This window comes from Anguilla anguilla, chromosome 15 (genome assembly GCF_013347855.1).
Source record: "Anguilla anguilla isolate fAngAng1 chromosome 15, fAngAng1.pri, whole genome shotgun sequence".
Classification (NCBI taxonomy): domain Eukaryota; kingdom Metazoa; phylum Chordata; class Actinopteri; order Anguilliformes; family Anguillidae; genus Anguilla; species Anguilla anguilla.
Window position 1 is genome coordinate 20,799,922 of NC_049215.1, and position 24,429 is coordinate 20,824,350.

The 24,429-nt window shown below is 40.2% G+C and overlaps 1 protein-coding gene across 1 annotated transcript; it reads right to left on the bottom strand.

The window, feature by feature from the left end:
* Nucleotides 1-173: 173 nt before the first annotated feature.
* Nucleotides 174-19,208, bottom strand: heg1 (heart development protein with EGF-like domains 1). Its single transcript, XM_035394372.1, has 13 exons — nucleotides 18,668-19,208; nucleotides 9,064-10,629; nucleotides 8,408-8,521; nucleotides 7,893-8,015; nucleotides 7,202-7,305; nucleotides 6,515-6,570; nucleotides 6,257-6,417; nucleotides 5,080-5,214; nucleotides 4,565-4,607; nucleotides 4,413-4,450; nucleotides 3,745-3,832; nucleotides 3,132-3,309; nucleotides 174-2,225 (listed from the first exon to the last, which is right to left on the bottom strand). Exons 1-13 carry the CDS (start codon nucleotides 18,984-18,986, stop codon nucleotides 2,082-2,084), a joined length of 3,069 nt encoding a protein of 1,022 aa, XP_035250263.1. The 5' UTR covers nucleotides 18,987-19,208; the 3' UTR covers nucleotides 174-2,081.
* Between the last annotated feature and the right edge of the window lie 5,221 nt (nucleotides 19,209-24,429).

Sequence of the window (24,429 nt, forward strand, 5' to 3'; positions counted from 1 at the left end):
GTTCCAGCATTGTAAAAAATATTTATGAAAAACTAAAACAGTTTTAAATTCTTAATTACTGAAACTCTGAATTACCTGAATATTGATTCCTTGATTTACCGGTAGCAGCTCTACCTCCTATACCATAATAAAATGGAGACTGTAGCACAAAATGAACTGAAACAGAAGATCCCTGAACAATAATGATATTTAATTTAGAAAATAGTCATAAGCTAAATTCTGAGAGTAAATGTGTGCACAATGCAAAATATAAGTTATAATCACTTCAATATTTGGAATTGTTCTTGGTTCTCAAATGGCTATTGCGCTTTGGCACAGTCATGGGTGTGGGCACTGTGCCACATAGTGTGTGGATGGAAAAGAAAAACCCAGAAAACATATAATGAATATATTAAATAATACATAACAAATTGGTGAGCAGCCTTTAATTCTTGTGTCTTGGGTTATTAGATAAAAAATAAGCAAACTGTGTACGTGTCCTGTGGTCAACAAATAAAACCAGACATTCCAAAATTGAAGAAAAAAGGTGAAAGATTTCTTACAAAGATTAAATACATATATAAACACAACTTGCAAAGGGTTCATCTTTTATTCTTGCAATATGTATGTCTGACTACAACGCCAGAATTGAAGGACAATTCATATTAAAAGGATGGAAAAAGTAAGGTTTTGAGACTAGAAAGACTAGTTAAAAATATAGTACATCTCATATAAAAAACATTTGTGTGATACTTGGCACAAACAATCCATGTACAAAAATACAAGGTCTTCAAATTATCTTGCTGCATTCTGACAGGCAGGTGACACATTTGTTGTGAACAGTGGTCTTTGGGGAACACCAGTATCCACTTGGAATAACAGGCAAAAAATGTTTACATTTCTCAGCGGAAATTATTCTTGACTGATGACTAATAAAGAATTAAAAGCTTCTTAAATTACAGAATAAAAGTTATCCAATGCCAATGCATCTCAGTGTGGTAAAAACGATTACAGCATTGTTGTGTGAGAAAGCCTCATGTGCCTGCTTGGAAGTACAAAACTTTAAATACTCTAAGTGCTGTTCTGTCAGTTTGATCATGGTATGTCAAATGAAATACCTTCTCCAGGGTTTCTTTACAAAAACTTGTTCTTAAGAAAACTACAAAATACAATGTCATCTTTTTTCAATTTTTCCAGAGATCACATTTTTTCAGTTCAAATCTAATTTGCTTGATTGAAGGATTTTAAAAGAATGTTTGTAGATTTCCCTTCCAATTTTGCAAAGACAATGTTTTTTTTCAGGAAAAATTTAATGAGAATGAACTCTGTCAAATATCACCTTCAAGGGATCTAGTGTTCCTAGTGTAATTTTCTATGGACTAAAAAACACATGTAGCACACCTCACTATTCCAAAATACTGTAAAATTGAATACTTTCTCTATTCTACAATAAAATAATCTGCCACACAGGCACATGTATACACACACACACAGACACACACAAGCAATTTTCACAACATGCTTAAAGAAAACTTGCATCCACTCCTGTAAAATCATAACATGCATTCCCAAACCTAAAATAAACAATTTAGGGCATATTACAACTTTGGTCATCAATGATGATCAAACCTGCAATTTCAATGGTTCAAGTGCAAACCTGTTGGTGTTTACATGCATACAGCATCACCCTACATATTGCCAGTATACATTATTTTCTGCAAAAAAAACTTAATCATAAAATAGTCATAAATATAACACTTGTTGAAAGTCCTCGGTTCATTTGTAACAGAGGCAGGGAAAAGGCCGGAAGGTTCTATGAACATTCCGTCACAGCACTAAATATTAGAATTTGATTTCTTTGACAGGTTAATCTATTTTCAGCCAGTCGCAAAATCTGGAAGCCCTCTCCAAGAAACAATATATATATATATATATATATATACACGTATATAAAAAGTTCACATTCATTTGCCATTTAGTGGTCTGTCCAGCACACATTTTGTCAGTTTCAAACAGGAAGTGACCGCAACCACACCATATACCCGACTAGTGATCCATAACAGTCTGTCACCTGACTGAGTCTCACTGACTCCTCCCACTGGTTAAAAGTAGTCCCTCCGCCGTGTGTCATCGCTGATAAAGGAGGGGTTCCACTGGGCGGGGTAGATGCAGGAGTGGCGGGAGCCTGGCATTCCAGAGAACGGGTACAGCCCACTCCGCTCCAGCTCCGGGTTACGCAGCGCAGGCTACAAAAAACCAAAATACAGACCATTTAAAATTGGGGAGAGGAAACTCTACACGTCAATATAAATAACTATGTGACTTTCCTTACTGCCTTAGTGATACTGATACTGATTAAAATGATTAAATTTTACTATCACCATAAGCCTCACGTGACTATTTCATGAATTTTAGTAACATTCTGAGGTTGACAGCCATGCATTATATGTGTATAGGCATGATAATAATATGGATATACTGGATATACCAATATAAACACCACACGTACATATTTAGTAATATTAACTGCATACATACTAAGTAATATAAACATCATACATATATAGTAATGTAAACACCATACAAAGTAATCACACATATTTCGTAATGAAACCCAATACATACTGAGTAATAAAACCCCATACATACTGGGTAATGAAACCCCATACATACTGAGTAATAAAACCCCATACATACTGGGTAATAAAACCCCATACATACTGGGTAATAAAACCCCATACATACTGGGTAATAAAACCCAATACATACTGGGTAATGAAACCCCATACATACTGGGTAATAAAACCCAATACATACTGGGTAATGAAACCCCATACATACTGGGTAATAAAACCCCATACATACTGGGTAATAAAACCCCATACATACTGGGTAATAAAACCCCGTACATACTGGGTAATAAAACCCCGTACATACTGGGTAATAAAACCCCATACATACTGGGTAATAAAACCCAAATACATACTGGGTAATGAAACCCCATACATACTGGGTAATAAAACCCCATACATACTGGGTAATAAAACCCCATACATACTGGGTAATGAAACCCCATACATACTGGGTAATAAAACCCCATACATACCGAGTAATGAAACCCCATACACAGCGAGTAATAAAAACGTACGTACTGAGTAATAGATGTCAGTCATCTGCAGAAGGTTTTTGGTACTCCCATTCTCCTGCATCTCGATAGTTTCCCTCCCCCACTCCATCGATACTCGATTATTCTTGGGATACTCAGCATACGGAGACAACTGAAAATCTCCGCTCTTGAAAATAATTTTGCTGATATCATTTTTGTCTTTCCTGGGAACACAACACAAATGAGATTTAGGCAAATTGTTGACTTGCCACATAAAAAATAAGCTATTGTAATTTTATGCCAGTTTCGCAGCAGTCAAAAACATTGTTTTCACAATGTCACACAATACACTTATGACACAAAATATGTTTATTTACTGTGTACATGACAAGCATATTTTGTTAATCCCGTTGGATCTGAGTTTCTACAGGATGAATGCATTGTAATGCAATGTACAGGAAAGTACATTTTATGTACCGAGTCTGATTGTTTCACTGATTTGGCTGATACTGTGATTTTGGCCAGGGGCGCCGTGTGGAGGGGAGGGGGGGTTAGGATGATTCCAAGGCCTCTGACTGACAGGGGTCTTCAAAATATAGTACTGTTATGGGGCGGCCTGGGAGATCTTTTTGTGGGTACCAAAATGTCTGGTGGCTTACCTGCAGCATGTGACGATCAGGGCGATGATGAGGATCAGGAGCAGGACTCCACCAGCAGGGGACACCACCACTGTGATCAGCTTATAAACTAAAAACACACAAAGAAGGTACACTTAAGGAAAAAGCCGCTCCTGCAGCTATCTGACTGGCCCACTGATCCATGTTAAGGGCATGCTTCTGTGATCACAGTGATAAAACTGACATTTTTCACAAATCAGCTTATACGTTTTTCACCAAAAACAATTCTAATAGATACTTCTCTTAAACACAGACTGGGATTCAATCAATATAAAACTTAAAGTGATAAGACTGACAAGTATGACAGATTCCTAAAACTAACTGACCAAACTGAGTTTGTGAAGAACAGATTGTAGTGCTAAAGATAAATGCTGATTGAATTCACACATTAAGAGAGTAATTTGAGACTATTCAATGAAAGAAACTGCCTGCAAGTAATAGTCAAATGTTGACTGAGGCCAGGCAAAAGTAAAAATGAACTTCTTAAAAACTTGATCATTTCTATTAGTAATGTTTAAATATCCAAGGCAGCCCAGGATAGCAGTACTGCCTCACTTAGAATATACCTGAACGTGGAACTCTCTACAACATCTGAGCTCAAACTACATCTGTGCTCTGTATATGAACCTGTGTTTAAAGACTCAACTTACAATTTCCACAGTTAAACCCTCCAAATCCAAACATACACCTGTAGGAAAAACAAACAAGATGTGAACTGTGGTTTCTGAAAAATACAGTTGTTCTTTAATTTTTTATGTGTTACAATATAATAAACCATTCAATATAAGTTTAAAAAACGTACCGAACACAGGTGCCATTTTCCAGTTTAAAGCCGTCCTCACATTCTGTGCAACAAACACAAAAAAGATTACGATCAAAGCCATGGAGAAGTACTGTAGAGATGAGATGGAGAGCTTGTTAGTCATTGAGGTTATTATGGGAAATGTTCACAATATTAAAATGAACTCATGCTCTGGGTGAGTTGGAAATGCGTCACATCAATTTCTGATTGAGTTTAGAGTGTCCCCTCAAAAGTGATTAAACTTACACGTAATCCCCTTTTTTGGCTGCAACAGAGAGAAATAGTTCTAGCCCTTGCACCAAAAGGGGGGGGGGGGGGGTACTAAAGTGAAAATGCCAACAAAGTATCAGCAAAGCAGGAAGTGTGAAGCTTCAGAAAACATACCAATCGTGTTTTGGTGTGGGGAATAGATTTGGTGGAAAGGCCCAGCCATAATGGGGATTATGAATCTCAATGTTCTGTCACTACTTACAGATACTGCACCTGTGCATAGCCCACCCACAACCAGCACCTACCTCTGCAGGTCAGGTCTTCAATGTTGTGTTTGAAGTATCCGGCGTGACACTGGCAGGAAGTGGTGCCATCAGCGTCAGTGCAGTTGGTCCGCTCTGGGTCACACTGGGTCCCCATCGCAATACAGAGGCTCTCAGCTGCATAGAGTAACATGGGCATCAGACACTCTACAGGATATTCTCCTTTCATTTCACTAGTATTACAATGCATGGTTCCCTCCTAAAAATCACTTCCATGTGCCGAATATTCTTACACAATTTATGTGCCCAGTGTGTCTTAGTTAAGGCACTGACAGCAGTATGCATCTCCATAAATCAGTATGCTATACTGCACCCAATAATATGTGCTTAACACTGCTCTTGAGAATTTCACAAAGGTGCTGATGGAAAATGAAGTTCAGACCTGGTGTTAAAACACCATTTTTCTGACAATCTAAAAACTACAGACTTTATCTCCCCTCAAAACCTAGCTTGGACTCTCCTGTTAGCTTTAGCAGCTAAAGAGCTGAAGAGTTTTAAGCCGTGTTCCCCAATTTTTTTTCTGTTCTAAAGGAGGAGGTGAAGGAAACTCGATGGAACACAACAAAATTGTATAACAATGTAACTACGCACAGGAACATTTGTGGCCTCTGGCTTCCTGACCACGGGACTGACCCTCTGCTGAGTTACGCTCACCTTTAACATTTTTTGGTCAACCAAGGCATGATGATGTGCCTGTCCCCTTCCTCTAGTGACCCTGCAATAAACTCTCTGCTTGATCAGTTAGGCCAAATTATCACTTCCTCTGATTAAGAATCGTATAATATTATTCCTCATGTTATGCAAATTATTGTTTTAAATTAGCTTATATTGACATATTCATTATCATAGCCAATAAATATATACCCTTTATTTTGTAACCATTGTCATGTCTATGTTATTTCACTAAGTTGGGCTCTACAGACATACAGAATTCTGACTGGTTGTTTAACTCAGTTGTTCTGAATAAACTTGAAATTAACCTCACTACACTGGCACGTGTTTCACTGCTTTGTAGGAGTGTAGGGGAGATACAGACAGTACACACCCTGTGATGACTCTCCCAGGTTGTTGTAAGGTGTAAAGTTTAGCCTTTTCTGACTGTATGTTTGTATCACAGCGAGCGATAAGAGTGAAAGAGGTAAGTGGAGAGAGTGTCTACCTTTGTAGAGCAGAGAGTGATGCAGAGCCACCTTGCAGTGCCCCACAGCCTGGCTGCAGCTCTCCAGGAACGCCTCGATTTTCTTCGTCACGAGCTCGCTGGTCACGTCGGCCGACATGGCGAACGTGTGCACGGCTGAGATCTGCACCCCATCCCCCTCGCTAGGGAGAGAAATACGACAGGAACACGCTCACTGCACCCTCCCGGTCTACAGACACCCACAGGACCAGAGTTTCAGGAGAGGGAATAGGGGATCACCTTTTATTCAGTGTGGATCGACTGTAGCCCTTCAAAACGGAAAGTGAAGCGTTGAGCTAAAAACATGCAACACAGACATATTGAGACATGTTACACACACAGCATCAAGAAAATTCAAGCAGTTTACATGCTTACATTCTTTAGGTTTTGAACTTTGTTCAAGGCTTCAAAAACATTACACCACCTTAGGCTTGAACTAGAAACGTTAACTTGGTTAACAGTCAAGTTCTCAATCTGCTAGGCTTAGCTGATGTTATAGTTACACACACACACACACACACACACACATTTATATTGATGAATTTGCTCCCTATGTGTGTATATCTATGAAAGAAAATCCTAACAGTAAAATTGTAAAGTGGCAGTCAGTAATTATGGGCAGCAAAAAGACATGGTTACTATAATCATTGTGTGCTTCGAAGTGTGGCTATATGAGACAATTGTGTGTAAATGCCAATGATGTGTAAATGTGTCTTATAAAAGCCTTGCCAACAAAGAAACAAAATAAACACACAAATGCAGAAAACTTTTCCCCAGTGGTTAACTTCATACAATAATCTGACATATCTGAATGATAACTGCGCTTCAAATCTACAAGCAGACAGACTGTTATAATATTATTAAGATATGGAAACTGGTGCCAGGTGTAAGCATGATCTTTGGCCCCTCTGTGTCCCACACCCTTACCAGCTGAATGATCTCTCTCTGCAGCTCATGGAGGCCAAAGCTCCTGGGGTGTGTGGAGTTGAACGGCACATTGCTGAGGTGGAAAGTGCCCAGAAACGTCCTCGCTGTGGAGACACGTTTAAAAATGGGGGGATTAGGTAACAGACTAAAACACTGCATGATTCAACAAAGAGTTTGTTATGAACAATAAAAGCTGGCACACGTTCTTGTTCTTGACAGATAAGGTGCTGAAGAACATTGATACATTTTCTGTTTTATGGAAGTTTTAATTCTACTGTGCTGTATTATATTTCATACTGTGCTGCTGGAAGCTCTTGTTCAGAGCTCCCATGAAAAATAATTTTTTTTTTATGTCAGTGGGGCTCGTATGGAAAATAAAAGATAAATATTTTCTCAGGATGCACAGAGAGAATCTTAAGTTTAATCTACTTCACTGCTTGTCAAAAAACCCAATTTGTCTGTAAGATAAGGTAATGATTATGATTACTGGAAAAAATTACATACAAAGGATCATGTAAAACATCATTGTTAATTTTTTAAAATATTAATGTTAATTTAAAAAATATATATCTTTAACTGCCCAGCTTTTTTCCTGCAATAGTGAAATACAGGTGCGTGTATTTCCCGTGATTACATGGCTCTGTGGTGTGCGCACTGGGGTGGCAGTGCCCGCGCCCCCCTTGTGCCCTACCCCGCGTGCAGGCTCGCCCGTGCTCCAGGTCAGACCCCAGCGGGCACACGCAGCCGAAGGAGCCCCGCGTGTTCACGCACTTGGAGCCCACGGGACAGGGGGCGCTCACGCACTCGTCCATGTCTGAGGAGGCAGAGAGATGACCGTTTCACACTGGCACCGCACTGAGAGCCTCACCTACGCAGAGCCACAGTCAGCTCTGCAGGCCTAAACACAGGCCATGTTATTGCCCTACGATCAATGCACTGTTAACATTATTATAGTTGTAAACATTGCAAATAACATCATTATACTGTCACAAAGTGTTATATTGACAAGAACACATTTTTGCAAATGCCTATGGTAATGTTATTCCACTTGTTGTTATGTTATAATTATGCTATTAACTTTACTACACTGATAAAATGTGTTACTGCATTTATATTATTTAAATGTTTTGAAGGTGTAATTTAAATGGTTAGAAATTAAAGCGATGTTAGATTATACGTTTATGTGCTATTAGATTATTGGCTGACCTTCACTACAGTCTGGTCCAGTCCAAGACGGCAAGCACACACATCTGTGACCTTTGCCACCTTCCAACATACACGTCCCTCCATTCCTGCAAGGGTTCGAGCCGCACGGACTCTCTGAAAAACACCCAGAAAGACACACTCAGGCATCAGACTCAAAGGAATTCTGGCACCGCTGTCAAAATTGAATATACATAAAATATCAACTGATTTGTAAGTAGCCTATATTTGCACTCCTTAAAAGCACACAGGCCTGGATTCAATCAACAATTCAGAGTTAAATGCAAACATATCTTTTTCCAGTGCAAATCATGTTCTTTCCTAAGGTAATTGTGAAGAAAAAAGCAACACTTTTAGTTAATCCAGAGTCCAAGTTAAGGACAAATGTTGATTGAATGATTGTAATTCATAGATTTGCTGCAGTCATGTTCCATTCCAGCATAGAACAATAAACAGTAATTCCAGTTTCCCTGAATGCAAGATGCTCAAATTCTGTTTGTAAAGTTTGGGCATTTGTGCTATTAGTCAAGCAGCCGATATCTTCACCATTTTAACTGTATTTATTACTGTAGTAACACAATTTTTTTAAACCTCAAACCATTATTAAATTCTGTAAATTAAAAATAAATACATGTGGAAAGGAAATGTAAAATAAGCACCTGGCATGACCGTTGGTCTGACGTGCATCTGCACAGTGGTGGCTTGGAACGTGGTCGAGGCTCGGTCAGTGTGGTTCCCGGTCGTGTGCGCAGGCACGGTCCTGCTGCGGGCAGTATTGCTGTAGGAGGCCGTGGTGTGTCCGGCGCGGCGCGTGGCGTTGCCGGGCGTGGCCGTGCTGGTCTCCAGGTGCAGGGTGCTGACGTCGGTGGAGATGGGGCTGGTGGCAGCGGAGGTGTGGGAAACAGTCCCGGCGGTATGGGAGGGGGGGAGGTACTGGGCGGTGGACGGTGAGGCCTGGGGCTCTAGGGTGGTCCAGGGGAAGGCTGTGGTGGCGGCGGTGGTGGTGGTGGTGGTGGTGGTGGCGGTGGCGGTGGTGGTGGGTGGAGTCGAGGGCTCGGCAGAGGTGCCGGGCCGGTACGGGGTCGTGGTGGAGCCCGGCATAGTGACAGAGGCGCTGGTTGCGGTTTGGAAGGTGTCTCCCTCGGCGAACTGGGTCCTTTCTGTAGAAGTCATCAGGGTGGTTGCCAGGACCTCTGTGGTCATAGCGGGCCGCTCCGTCTCAGGGGTGAAGGGGAACACAGTCGAGGGGCTGTAGATGACTGTAGTAGTGTCGTCGCCCTCGGGGGCCACCGTTGAGAAGGCCTGATCTGGGTCATCCTCCTGAGTGTGAGGCTGTGTGTCCTGGGTGTGGTCCTGGGTGTGGTCCTGGGCTGGTGGGCGGAAAGCCCCAGTGGAGGATTCAGTGGTGGTCCCAGCGGCGCTGACTGACGTGATTGCGCTCTCCTTCCCCGGCCTGGACGTGTTGGGGGCGTTGTCTTCCGTAGAAGGGACAGACGGCTCAGAGGACGAGGGATACCCTGTCTCCGACTGGTACGTCCCAGCACGGGAGGTGTGGCCAAAATGCGTGGTGTCCGCACCATCCCCGCCCCCTCTGTCTGTGATAGTAAGGGGGGGTGTCGAATTTGGGGTGCTGTCCGGCTCGGTGCCGGTGGACGGCTCAGAGATGTCGGAGGGCAAGCCTGTTTCAGAATGAGCGCTCCGGGAGCTGTTGGTGGGGAAGTGGGAGGAGAAAGAGCCAGAGGGGGCATCTGATTGGTCGAACCCAGGTGACGTGGCCCCGTCGGTGGAGACCCCGTTCACTGTGCTCTCTGATCGCCCCTCCTGAGTGAACCCCTGAGAGTAGGCCTGGGAGGAGTTAAACTCCTCAGAGTACGGGGTGGAGTTTTCAGAAAAGGGGGAGGTGTTTTCGGAATAAGAGGAAGTGTTTTCAGAATGGGAGGAATTGTCAGAATATGGAGAGGACAAATCAGAATATGGGGAGGAATTGTCTGAATACGGGGAAGTGTTTTTGGAGTAAGAGGAAGTGTTTTTAGAATACGGGGAGGTTTCGGAGTAAGGGGAGGAGTTGTCAGTATATGGGGCGGTGCTGTTGGTGGTGACTGACAGTAGAGTCCTTTCCCCAGCTCGGCTGATGGTGGAGGACGTGTATGCGCCATCTGTCAGGGCAGGTGAATCCCAGCTCTCTGTATCCACAGAGGTCCTTGTGCTTGCATTCACCTCAGTAGCTGCAAAACAAAATAAATCAAAAATGAATACAGTTATTCATGTGTGGCATGTAGAGTGCTAAACAGCCACTAACTTACAGGCAAGTGCATTGGATGGATGCACACACTTGAATTATACTGCTTCTTGTGTGGATGTGCGAGTGACTGTAATAACTGAACAGATACAGATGGTAGAAATTGGGGAAAGACAATGTGTTTTAGCACCAACATAAACCCAGTAGACTGCTACATTTATGTTGACTGCAATGTGGATAGGCCGCCACTAGAGAGCACCAAATGGAGATTACTCATGAACTTCTGGAATGAAATGTTTTCAGAAGTCACTGCGGATGTAATGATTATGGGTGGGGGACAATTGGCAGCCGAGCCCGTCTAAGCTAACAAAAGCTCGAGCCCTAAAAATGGAGGCGCCCGGGAGGAGAGGGAATTACCGTTTCCTTCCTGGAGCTGACCTTGCAGAAGGCCGTGTTAGAACATTATCACAGGGAGCATTCGTGTTTTATCCTCCGAATTCAGAAAATAAGCAACCGTGTGGTTAAAGAAGCAAACAGTTCACTTTGAGGAATTCATTGTTAGTGAGACAGTGAAATTTGGTTGTGTATACAACTGCAAAAAATGTGTCCTGTAGTCTGTAATATCTTTGTAAAATAACATAATTTCACTTTTGTGAATTTTAAAGTTACAGTAACTGTAACTGTTGTAAAAAGATCAGGTTGAACATACATAATCAGCCAAATAACATTTCAGCAATACAAATGAATGATATACTAATTACTAACATTCCATAATATATATTAGTCAGTAACATTCTGTACACACCTTTAATCTCCTATAGTAACAAACTGAACCTTAACATGAGATTTCATTGTTTAGTTTTTGTAAACACTACTGATTTATGGGGAGGCACCACAGGTGGAAAAGGTGATTTTGGCTGGAAAGGTAAATTTTGAGATTTTATGATATTTAGCCACTACATTAGTTTCAAAAAATATATGAAACAATGATCAGAAACTACTTTAACTAGTTAATTTAGACGTTTTTATACCAGCCGTGTCAAGGCAATACCAGGCACAGGTTAGAATCTTTCACAAACGTGTGTCACTAAGGCTGTAGGACTGACCCAGTTGAATCAAATATCATTTAAAAAGCTTATTCTCTGGAGTATATAGCTAGCTTGGATGTCAGTATTTCCTTTGAAATCATGACATTGTTATCTCAGATATAGGTAGTATACTACAATCTGATTGGTTACTGGTGCTACATGACTTTTTCGATGATGCCATTGGTTAGCATGCAAAATCAGTAGCATATTTCCCTCCTCGGCTTGCCTATATGAATCGCGTACAATGTGTTACCTATCTGTAAATTGTATCTGCTATTCAATGCATTATATGTTATTTCAGATTGTATTAATGGAAAATAAAAGAATTAACATCACACTATTTGTCACACAAGTGAACATCATGTGATTTTATAATGGAAAAACTCTAAATTGCATATTTTATTTGAACATAAAGATATCAAATTCATAATCAGCTACGCGGCACCATTAGGAAAAACATTGAGAAACTGTAATAACAGCTAGCATGCAAGACACTGTCAGGCGGTCAGGCCTACTTCTAGCTAGCATGCTATACACTGTCAAGTAGTCAGGCCTACCTCTCGCTAGCATGCTGTACACTGACAGGCAGTAAGGCCTACCTCTCGCTAGCATGCTGTACACTGACAGGCAGTAAGGCCTACCTCTCGCTAGCATGCTGTACACTGACAGGCAGTCAGGTCTACGCCTAGCAGGCATGCCAGTGACTGTCAGGCAGTAAGGCCTACCTCTTGCTAGCATGCTGTACACTGACAGGCAGTCAGGCCTACGCCTAGCAGGCATGCCAGTGACTGTCAGGCAGTAAGGCCTACCTCTTCCTAGCATGCTGTACACTGACAGGCAGTAAGGCCTACCTCTAGCTAGCATGCTGTACACTGACAGGCAGTCAGGCCTACGCCTAGCAGGCATGCCAGTGACTGTCGGGCAGTCAGGCCCAGGAGGGGAAGTGGGCTGGCTGAGCTCCACAGGAGCTGAGCTGCTGCTGCTGACAGCTGAGGAACAAGACTGCTGAGACACAGGACTACTACAACCAGTGTGTGTGTGTGTGTGAGAGAGGCTGTGGAAAACAAACATATACACACACACACACACAGGAGTGGAAAGTAGGCTATTCTCAGTCATGGACTTTGCTCTGCCACTTTGCACACTGTAATCAAACACAGACTGAAAAACATTATTGCCAAGAAAATATTTAAAACAGGGATGATATCAAAACAAAGTGTTTTGATTTCTTCCAGCAACTTGAAATTCATGCATCCATGTTGAAATTCTCAGCTAAGCGGTTTCTTCTGCTGGCTTCATTTATGGGGCCCCTTAGTGTTTTGCAGGCATTCATAGATATACAGAAGAACATACTACAAGCCTTATGGCTTAGTTACAGGAACATTATCAAATTATTATTAAAACAGGTGGTTACTCAGGGATAATTCATCATGTGATTCTACATGAAGTACATTTACTAAAAAAGTGAGGTCTTTTTTGCAAGTTGCATGCATGGGACACTTTCCACCACCCTGCTCTAAAATGAACTTTTTTTTCTGACAATAAAATCTATGCATTAGAAGTTACTTCATCTTAACTCAATTATTATTTTATTTTATTATTTTTATTAAAAAAAAACTTCATCCAGGTTATTCCTCACTATTCCTGCATGTGAACTACAGTTCTGTGAAAACAGAGAAAAAGCCTTTATCTAGCCATCCTCGACTCGTTTTCAGACATTTTAAGAATTCAAAAATATGTCAGTAACACAACAACAGTAGTCACAACAAAGTTAAGAGGAAGAACACTTATATAAGGGTGAATTCTCTGTCCCCACCCTGTGTTTCTCATGGCTCCACTGGAGAGAATGAAGACCACTGCTCCTCACTGCAGACCACCTCTCATCCAGTTACTGGAAAATGAAGCTCCACTCCAGAAGGGCTCTTAAACCAGCAGGTATTCAAAAGAGTCAGAGAACCGGCGTGTCTCAAATCTCTAAACAGTAGCCATCCGTTGGCATGGAGTGCAACACAGAAAAAGTCCATTTCAGCCAGCAAAGGTTGTAGAACCTCTATTAATCATAAAGCATACGGTGTCTACACAAAAAAACTGCACCACAAACCTGGGAAAAGTAAATGGGAACATAACAACCCTGTATAATTACAAAAATAATTTTTTAATTGCTATATTATAAATTAAGCGCTACAGAATTCAAGAAAGCAAGAGTTGTCAGATATCAACCACTTGCTAACCTAGACAGCTAGCTATCCAAATTCACGAGGCAGAGGCAGCCTCTGGAATGTAGGAATAGTTCCTATCACTGGAGCTGGCTATTTTTTGGCTCATGTGTCTCTCTGATCCTACCACTGAATCAACTTGCTTTGGTATCATCAATACACCTTTGCATTGCTATTTCTACACAGCACAGACATATTTATAACAAAATTGTTCTTTGTTAATGTTTGTCTTGCCATACTCCACTGATTATGGCTTTTAACAAAGATCTGTGGTGTCCTATTATCCATTGCTTCACTGACTGGCAGCCCTCTATTATCACATCAATATGACATCATTATGACAAATTACATCATTCGATATGATCGTGTGTAGATGTAGGCTACCTGACTGAAGATCTTGCCTAAAAGCTCACTTGTTCGGTCATTGATTTCCTGTTTGAAACCGTGCGGTTTCCCTTGCTGATATTTCCGTACTGTGCAATGATAACATGAACTTCTTTGGAAGATGAACAATCATTCAGGTGGATCAGTTTCCTTTACCCCATGGGCTTAGTTGTTAACTTGAAACACATTTTTGTACTCACAAAGACCGCCTTTCTTGATTGATGTAAGAAGACTAATGTTAATAGTTGCTCCACCTGGTTTCAATCAAGTCTTGTTCGAGTGCACACGTGCATGTGTGTATACTATAGGTGTGCAACCATGAGTGTGTGTGTGGTTGCAGTTGCACATAATCAACTTTGAGAGCTGTTCTGTAAGTTTATTTAGTGACATGAGCTGCATTCTCACATGCCCAAACACAACAGCTCACATGACAGTAACCTCCAGCCAGTCAACACAACACAAGACACAGCGTTCAAACCTCCTTTTCAACATTGACAAACAGAGACTGAAGTGCCCAAAAACTCCACATCAGCCCCTGGCTACAAGTGAAAGGAAAGCCCCAGGCTCTCAAAGAGGCCTATGGTAAAAGTAGCAAATATAAGAAAAGGTAGCCAAAACCAAGCGTCAGAGCTCTCAAAAAGTACTTAAGATTTCCCAAGGACTGAAGTTCTTGATACTAGGAAACTGTTTAAACTGTTACTATTGTTTTGAGGATAATGATTACGCTCAAAGATCACATTACATTGTTCACTTGCTTTATTAGTCTCTTTAAGTTCTGAATGTGGGCAGTGAAGTATACAACTCTGGCCAATATCCCAAATAGCAGTGAATATATTATGAATATGTGAGAAAGTGTGACGTACAAAGGAGAAAAATGAACAGTTTTGCTCTCATTTAAGTTAAGATTGTCTAAAAATGTTATTCTTATCCAGGGACCTCACCATTTAATAAAAACCCACACAGTTGGAGTTGATTGAAAAAAGGGAAATGTGGACAATCACATTTTTCTTGGACTGCAATCACATTTTTCTTGGACTGCAATCAATTTTAACCCTCCTATTATGTTTGGGGTCAATTTGACCCCATTCAATGTTTACTGTCTCTAAAAATATGGTTACCATACTTTTTTTCAGCTAGATATTTCATGACTTTTCCTAACTTTATGGGGAAAACATGGCAAACATGAAATTAACTGAAAAAATTATTTTCAATGTTCTGTACACATGTTGTACGCATCGGTGTTGTTGGGGTCATTTTGAACCCAAGCTCTACTGTTATATAAAACCATCATTTTGATCTTGTTTTTGTTGTGTTGGCTGAGGGCACTTTCACATTAATTTGTGTGTGTGTGTGTGTGTGTGAGGAGAAAACATAGTTCCCACGAGATCTCTGATCATTCTCGCAACATGGGGGCGGGAGCAGACTCTAAACCATTTCTTGTGCCTCAACTAAAGATTTTGAAAATGACCACCAGACAGAGGCGTATATTTTCTGCCACTGAGGTTCTGTCACAGATCTTGGAGGGTGAAAGTAATTTAGATGAGGATGTCTGAGACTGAGGATAATGTTGAGGAGGACCCTGATTATGTGGCATCCTCCTGATGATGAGAATGAAGCCTTTGAGATACCACATTCTGACCCTCCTGTTGTTTCTCAACCACCAAAACACCCTCCTGTCATCTCTCAACCACCAAGAAACCCTCCTGTCATCTCTCAACCCCCAAGAAACCCTCCTGTCATCTCTCAACCACCAAGAACTGACATGTTCACTTCCAAAAATGGAAAATTACTATGGTCCGGATCCCCAGTTGAAGGACAGGGTAGACTTAGTGCTGCTAATGTCATCAAAATGGTTCCAGGCCCCCCCAGATATGCTAGCAGTCATGTACAAGACATAAAGTCTGCATTTGAACTCTTCATAACACCATCAATGCAAAAGGATATTCTTGAGATGACAAAATTAGAGGGAATGCGTGTGTATGGTGACAATTGGAAAGAGCTGGATGTGACCCACTAGCAATCCTATGTTGGGTTGCTCATTTTGGCAGGAGTGTACAAGTCAAAAGGTGAAGCAACAGCAAGCCTTTGGAATGCTGACACTGGTAGGGCAATTTTTCCAGCCACAATGTCTCTGGAGAGATTTCATGTTTTCTCCCACATTATACACTTTGATGACAGGGACACAAGGCAGGGTCGACAGGAGCATGACAAACTTGCACCTATCTCGTCTGAATGAAGAATTGATACCCACTGGTACCTAATTGAGCTGTTATGTTCATTTTTTATCAAAACTCAATTCTGGTGACTAATTTACTTTTTATTGGTGTTTTCTTCATTGTTAACTGTCATGTGTTACTTATTGATGTTCTAAAGTGTTTTCTGAACCTAGACATTTGAAATGTTTGACATTTTTAATATTTTTTCCTGGGGTCAAATTGACCCCGAACATAAAATGTTACTATGCTTGATAATAAAAGGTGTGTTTCTTTCCAAATGTTATTTTTCTTTTTTAATGAGCACTTAATACCAACATAAAGCCCTGCAAACACCAAAACATACTTTGTTTTCCATTTTAGGTCAATGAATGAGATTGTACAGTCATTTGCATATTTCGCAATAGTCATATAAAATCAATACTTGATGTATAAGGGGAGGATGGGGGGAGTCATGTTTTATTTACTGGGCTATTAAGATGGTCAGTAGAAAGGCCTAAAGTAGCTGAGAGAGAAACTTTTGTTCAGTTACAATTATTTTCTGCAGGTTTATATTGGTGGGGTCAAATTGACCCCAAACATAAAAGTTGTAGGTTAATTTGAACATAAGAGGAGGGTTAATGATGTTTAGCCCTACTGGCAGTTGTTAAAACTACCAGTAGGGCTCAATCAGGATGTCTCGCATGCAGACTTGGTTCAGGATTAATGTTGATGTTGATGATTTGACAATGAAATATAATCAAACTGGGTAAGCCACTCTGTACTTGTTAAAACACAATGGCCTAGATTCAATCAACCTTTGACTGACAGGCATTCATTTTATTTATCACACACAGTTTCAATTTGGCAAGTTATATCCTGCCTAATCACTGAACTCACCTGCATTTGTGAAGAACAAAAACAATGCTTGCATTTCAATGAGTTACAGGCAAATGTTGATTGAATACAGACCAATGTTTCCTTTTTTATAAAAGTGTCATTATATAACAAACAAATTCTAGCTGTTTAACACAATAAACATCTAATAATGTATAATAAATAGATTACCAAGGATCTGTAAACTAAACTATGTCTAAAATATGCAATTGATGCAATGTAGAAATACAGATGAAATATTCTAATCCCTTTTTGTCAAGGACCCACTCAGACTCCTTTTGGACACACAGGGAACCTACATCCCATTTTGGGAACACATACTTTACCATACCACATTAAAAGTTTTTTTCTACTTGCTCCAAAATGATCACCAATTGCAACAGCCAGGTACTGGAGTAACTGGTACAGGTGGGTGTATAATATACAAGCAAGAGGAAATGTCCCATGAGTGTGACAGCACTACATTCTGCTAAAGTAAACATCTTCATTTGAAATGTACCAAATAATTAATTTAACTTTATTTGATTGAAATTCTAAACTTAATTAAATTTAAATTAACTATCCATTCAACTAAAACAGTTGTTTAAATAGGCAACTGAATGCAAAACGAATGGATATGTTTGCTCAATTTCAAGACAAGACCCCAAATTTCCAAATAGAACTTATTTTAAATATAAAGTAAACAGACTAAATAATATATTATTCCAGTAGAATATGCCTACAAGCCAGTGTGGTGAAATAATACACGCAGAATTATCTGAGGAGAAATAAATTAGAAAGTCCATGAAGTGAGCAGTATTACATAAGTAGTATGCTGTTAAAATAGATAGACCCATTATTGAAGTTGAATTTTACTTTTTGAGAAGTCAGTTTTGCTTTCCCTTACATCCTCATTGGTCCTGTGATGAACTGATGATAAGAAGAAATATAGCTTACAATATTTGTGTATGAATTCTGTTGGAAGACTGCACGTGTATAGCTGCGCCTACCATTCACTGCTTAGAGGGCTTGCTGTTTCAAACATGCCTGTCTTAATTAGAGTTTTTCCTGAGACACCTCAAAAGCTAACGGTAGGTTTCCAGATTGCAAAGACGTAGCCTATTTTGTAATTTGGCAAACTGTGAAGTAGCTTGTTGAGATGGCGAACTCGAGCAAAATTAAAACAAAAAGAACTCAAATGCAGTGGAAGGTGTCGCTTTCAGTTTTCAGACTTCACTTTTGAATGAATGCTACTGCTTTTCTCTTACCCGAATTGGCTTCAGTCGGCGGCTGTTGTTCCTCTGAGAAGCCGAGGAGGGGGTCTCTGATTTCGGTCGATGCAGAATTTTCCCACTCCGTGACGGCACCCCTGGTGGAGGACGACGCGGTGTTCACAAACTCCGTGGGCAGGGCGGTGATCTCCTCCAAATTGGTAACGTTGAAGGGCAAGTAAGACTCCGTCATTGCTGTATGATCTGTGTCTGTGCTTGCAGTAAACGATCGAGCTGCACAGAGTGCATTGAAAACAATCAGGAGAAGCGCGAGCAGCACAAGACGGGATTTCTGTATCACAGAACACGTTTCCATGATGCTGCTGAGGAAGAGAGGAAAACGGTGGCGATTTAAACCCAAATAAATAAAATCGCAGATTGTTCAGGGCCACCATCGGAAACTGTTCAGCTACTTCAACAGTTTCTTAAATTAAAAATCCTGGCGGAACATCCTCCTGAACTCCATTGAAAGGGGTAGCGGTTTTTATTGTAGAGACCGCAGTGTAAGACAGACCCAGAAGCACTATCGCATCTGAAAGAGCTGACTCCTCCCACAGACATTAGCGATAGCGGTTACCACCCTATTCCGCCTTGGGGCAGGATATCCTTCAGTCTCTGTCTGGGCGGTAAAGCTATTGTTACTTTTGGGTCCTGTATTCGCAGTGCAAAATGTGTTTTTAAGGCCGTAACATTCGTTTATTGGAGAGACAGAAATCATTGTCGCAGTATGAGATATGAAACGTGTTTAGATTCTGAGTTTTGCTTAAAACCTTCAGATATTATAGACCTATCAAACCGGGACCTTTAAGTAAAAAGAATGTGGTGTCCTAGGGAGTGTAAATAAAATGATTTACATCCAAAAGCTGTTTCGCCTGGAGATGAAATCAGCCTTGTAATCTTGTAAACTTCCTGAACTTAATCAATGTCACTGCATATAGGCGAGCTCTTTAATGCACTTTGTGTTAGTTCCATATACACTCTGACATAAATACACACTTAAGCACATGGTTTCAGGGAAACGCATCCTCAGCATGAGCATATGACTATTACTTATACTGTAGTGTCTTCCCTGAATTGAATAACTTTGTAAGCTATATCACTTTAACATTGTGCCTAATATTTTAAACTATGTGATCAACTCACATCTAACATCTAACAATTTCTATAATGATCCCTTTTTAAAGAAATATTGTCGTTCTCAACTGAATTACCACCGAGTTCTATGACTGGATTGATTAAATGCATTTGTTGATTGCTTGCTACTTAGATACTTATTCAGAACATTGTATAGGTTTCATGTGTGCAACTGATTAAGTATTTAACTAATTTACTTGCTTATTGGTTTATTGATGGATTAGTTAATTGTTTGATAAATGGCGATGGAAAGGCACCTGTTTCAAAACACAGAGAATGTTTTATCACACTTGATGAAGGCCTGGCTGCCAAAATGTGTGTTTTTATTTCTTCTGCTCTGTGGTGCATTTATAAAAAAATAAAATAGGACAGCATTGAGCATCTGAAGACTACTCTTGTTTGATAAGGTAAAAAGGTATTATTTTTTCTGTAAGTGCACCTTGATATGCGCATGTTCTGTTTTGCTCTCTTAATAGTGCATATCGTACCCTTTTGTGGAGTTTTCTCTAACTAACCACTGTAGCCTTTCTTCATTACACATTTTGTAATATATATTAATATGAAAAGATCCATTGGCATGTATGTTTAATATTATATATATGAGACAAACTGGCCCATTTTGAACAGCTTAAGTGTTTACATAGCTTTTCACAAGAGCATGAACATGAAAAGCACCGCATGGTGATGATTTAAATGGATTTTTATTGTCAAAATTACAGTTCCTGTCATTGAAAAAACAAGACGGCAAAAATACATGTCAGCCTTAGACACATATTAAGGTGTGTCTTTAGAATAAAGCATTGCATTATTCAGTGTTGTATCAACTACTATCAAATCAATTATATGTAAAAGTATTAGGTGTTATGTAAAAGTTTATGAATTTTTTTTTTTTACTGTAATCGTGATGATATTGCCATTTCTGTTCAAAAATAAATAATTTACAATCAACAGACATCTGTTGTGGTTTGACCCTAATGCTGAGTTATGGGTTGCAGAGGGAGGTGTGAGATCAAATGAAATGACTGTCACTGAAATGCAGAATAAATGGCTGTATTACAGGCAGAACTGTTAGAATCACAGCATACTTTTGTAAATGTATACTCAAATTCAGAGAAGAAATTGCTCATTTTCTCTGGTAAGAAACAAAGAGTCAAGTTAGAAGGTTTCAGTCAGACTCTGGTAGTTACAGTTGAAAATGTGGCAAGTTATGGAACACACACACACACACACATGGTAAATGTTTTCTGTATATTTGTGCAAGATGACAGAACCGGGAACAATTATCTCAACTTGGAAGTCAAATTAAGAGATTATTTACCATTTAGAGAAATTTATTTGCCAGCCACTTTGATGCCCGATCAGACACATCACGATACACAATGCAGAACAATTTAAGAATACATTTGTGTTGTAAGGGTCTGCTACTCCTTTTATTGCATAGTCTGGTGTGAAGAGGGCGGCTATCAAGTATTTTCCTGACCTTATTTCAGGTTAGATATTGGTATACTGCAGCCAGGAGTAACTGGTTGAACACTGCAAAACTACATGTATATACTTTACGTAATTGATGTTAGGATATATATATCTCCTGCTTAAGTACTTGTACAATGGTATTATGGCATTAATCTTTCAAAACATAAATTTTGAAATATTAGTTTTCTTCCACAGAATGTGTTCAAAGCTTTAAAGTTGTGTGCTCCGGCTTCTTTGGGGTAGTGTTTTTTAAGTTATCATGGGTCCCAAAAGATCCCTTTGTACAGGCGTTATATAATGTGCAATGCATATGTTAATGTACTCGATTTCCCTGAGAGCTGCTAAGTGAATAATGTAATTCAAACCAGTAGTCAGCCGTGCTATTACCATATATGGCCATTTATACTACTGCAGTTCAGACCTAAATTTACTGTGAGATCCTTGTAGCGCAATTATAGTAATCTAATTTTATACTGTCTATGCTGTGCTTCACAGGAGAATATGGCAGTAGGGAGATGTGATCAGAATCAACAAACATCGATGTTTCCCAGTACATACTGTAGGGGGAAATTCTAGCATCTCTGTGATGTGTTTCAAATGCTGTTATTTTTAATTTTTTTTATTTTTGCTCACTATAATTTTGTAGGTCTGACAAAAAAAGCAGTTTTTTTTTTCTTTTGGACTGTGTGCCTTTTCTGAGCCAGCCCTTAAAATCCACCCTCAAACAAGCTGATCCTCTTTGATTACGGCTGAGCTGGAGCACTGCAATTCTCTGGCGGGGCTACACGCTGACCCGGGTCGCCCACGCCCTCCTTCCTGCGTTTGTTTTGCGGCTTTGATTCTGCGGGAGATGTCTGGGGGCCTCATTCCCGGCTGCGGAGCAAGGTCAGACAGCGCCGGAGGGTGAGGAGAAAATTTGTGCGGCGCCTGAGGTGCGATCATTACACCTTTCCTTTAGTTTTTGCGCTCTAGGCTACGATCGCGCAGCAATAAAACCCGTTTATTGTCATTCGAATCGATTTTTTTCTCTTGGCCGGACAAACGGTTAGGGGTTTTATAATTAAATCAACGAAACATTTAATAGAATTTATATGAGCTAATTAAAAGGATTCATGAGTTAATTGAAAATTGACATCATATAGATTTATGCTTTTTACAGCTGGGCATTCTAGTTCAGATTGTGCAGAAATATAATTAAATAAGCTAAATAAGAAGTCAATACGAATGCTTTCCAATTCCAGTGAAAATGCCCAAAAAATCAGCCGACTTAAAATACCTCGAAACTATAACATCTGCCAGACCTTGGTCTAGTTTGTCTCTTTTCCATTGGTTGATTAATATCATACTGAAAAACGATGCCTCCTCTTCCATAAGTGCTTCAAAATGACATCTTGTATTCACGCAGATGTAATGTAATATGGGTTTTCCAGATATATTCTTACACATTTATCTCAATTAAGAAAATTAAAGACTAGGATTTAAACAAGGGATTTGGTGAGGATACTGTAATGTACTGTAGATTTATTCAATATAATGTTTGCCACAATGAAAACTGATTTTTGGCTTCCATTAAAACTCTAGCAGTTAAGTGGGCTTCTAACCACCCATACCGTATACTGGGTAATGGTGCAAAACTAGCTTTTCTGCACAATCACTGTGCTGCCCAGATAATTTTGGGAGCTCATTTCAGATTGAAATGAGTGGCCATGCACTGCAAATACCAGGACCAAGTTGTCAAGATAAAATTTGTATCAAAGGAACTTGTAAGGAGAACATAGAGTATGGGAAAATCTGTGGTAGATTGGACTGTTTTAAAAGGAGGTAAGACAAGTAATTCAGGGAGTACTTTGCTGTAATTCAAGTACTCCCTGAATTACGGCAGACACACAATATTATAAACGGTCACATTACAGTTAGTAAATAATAAATATATGAAAAATACTTTGTATGAAGCCGATAAATATTACCTCTGCATATTAACAAATGCAGCAGTCATGACCCAATGTCCTCTGGGGAAGTTCAAAAGGTACAATTTGGAGCCAAGAGCCAAGAATCCCATAGTGCAATTCTCTATTGTGTTTGTAAACAATAGCTGTAGTATTTCAAATATAAAGCAATTTTGACATGAAAAAAAAAGATTGTGCCTTCTCTTCCTTTTGAGCTCTTGTTTTCTTTTTTTTCCCCCGAGTGAATCCTTTCTTTATTTTCACAAAAATATGTAACAAATGGTGATGGTAAATGGACTGCATTTATATAGTGCTTTTATCCAAAGTGCTTTACAATTGATGCCTGTCGTTCACCCATTCACACACACTCACACACCAACGGTGAAAGGCTGCCATGCAAGGTACCAATCAGCTCATTGGGAGCAATTAGGGGTTAGGGGTCTTGCTCAGGGACACTTCGACACGCCCAGGGCGGGGGATCGAACTGGCAGCCCTCCGACTGCCAGACAAACGCTCTTACCTCCTGAGCTATATCGCCCCAATAACAAAATAAAAATATGAGAATATTTTCAAAATGACTTTTTACACACAGCCCAGCTCAGCCCAGTCAGGCCAAGCTCCTCTCCTGCTCCCTTCCAGAAAGAGCACTGCTGACAAACTGAAGCCACGCCCAACAGGCCCGATGCCCCACCCTGGCCCCATACTCCACACCTGTGTCTCAGGCAGCTGTGTGCGGCTGGGGGTTGGGGCTCTGGGCCCTCCTTGGAGGAGGTTGTGAGGTCACGTCCCAGCTGAGCTTGGGCTTTTATTGAGCACATTTGCAACAGCTGTCCAGACACATTCTGGAATGTGCATAGTGGACGTGGGGACTGGCATTTCATAGCAGCCACAAGCATGTGCATGAATGAATGAACAATAAAAATGTAAAAAATAAAAATGTCAACAGCAGCACTTGAGTGTGACCAATGGCTCTTGGGTTCCAATTTTTCAAATTAAAACAGCAAAATGGTAATCATCATGTTAACATGTAGCTGTAAATGAGTTGATGTTTTGTTCATGTTTGCCAAACGTAAAAAGAATGCCTTACATTTGCTTTCTTAGGTTTCATGCCATCTGCTGGAAATGCTCAACAAGCATCCAAAAACTGATTTCAAAAATGGCACTTGATCTTCTTTTCAGTGGAAATTAGCCAGTATGTTCAATGAA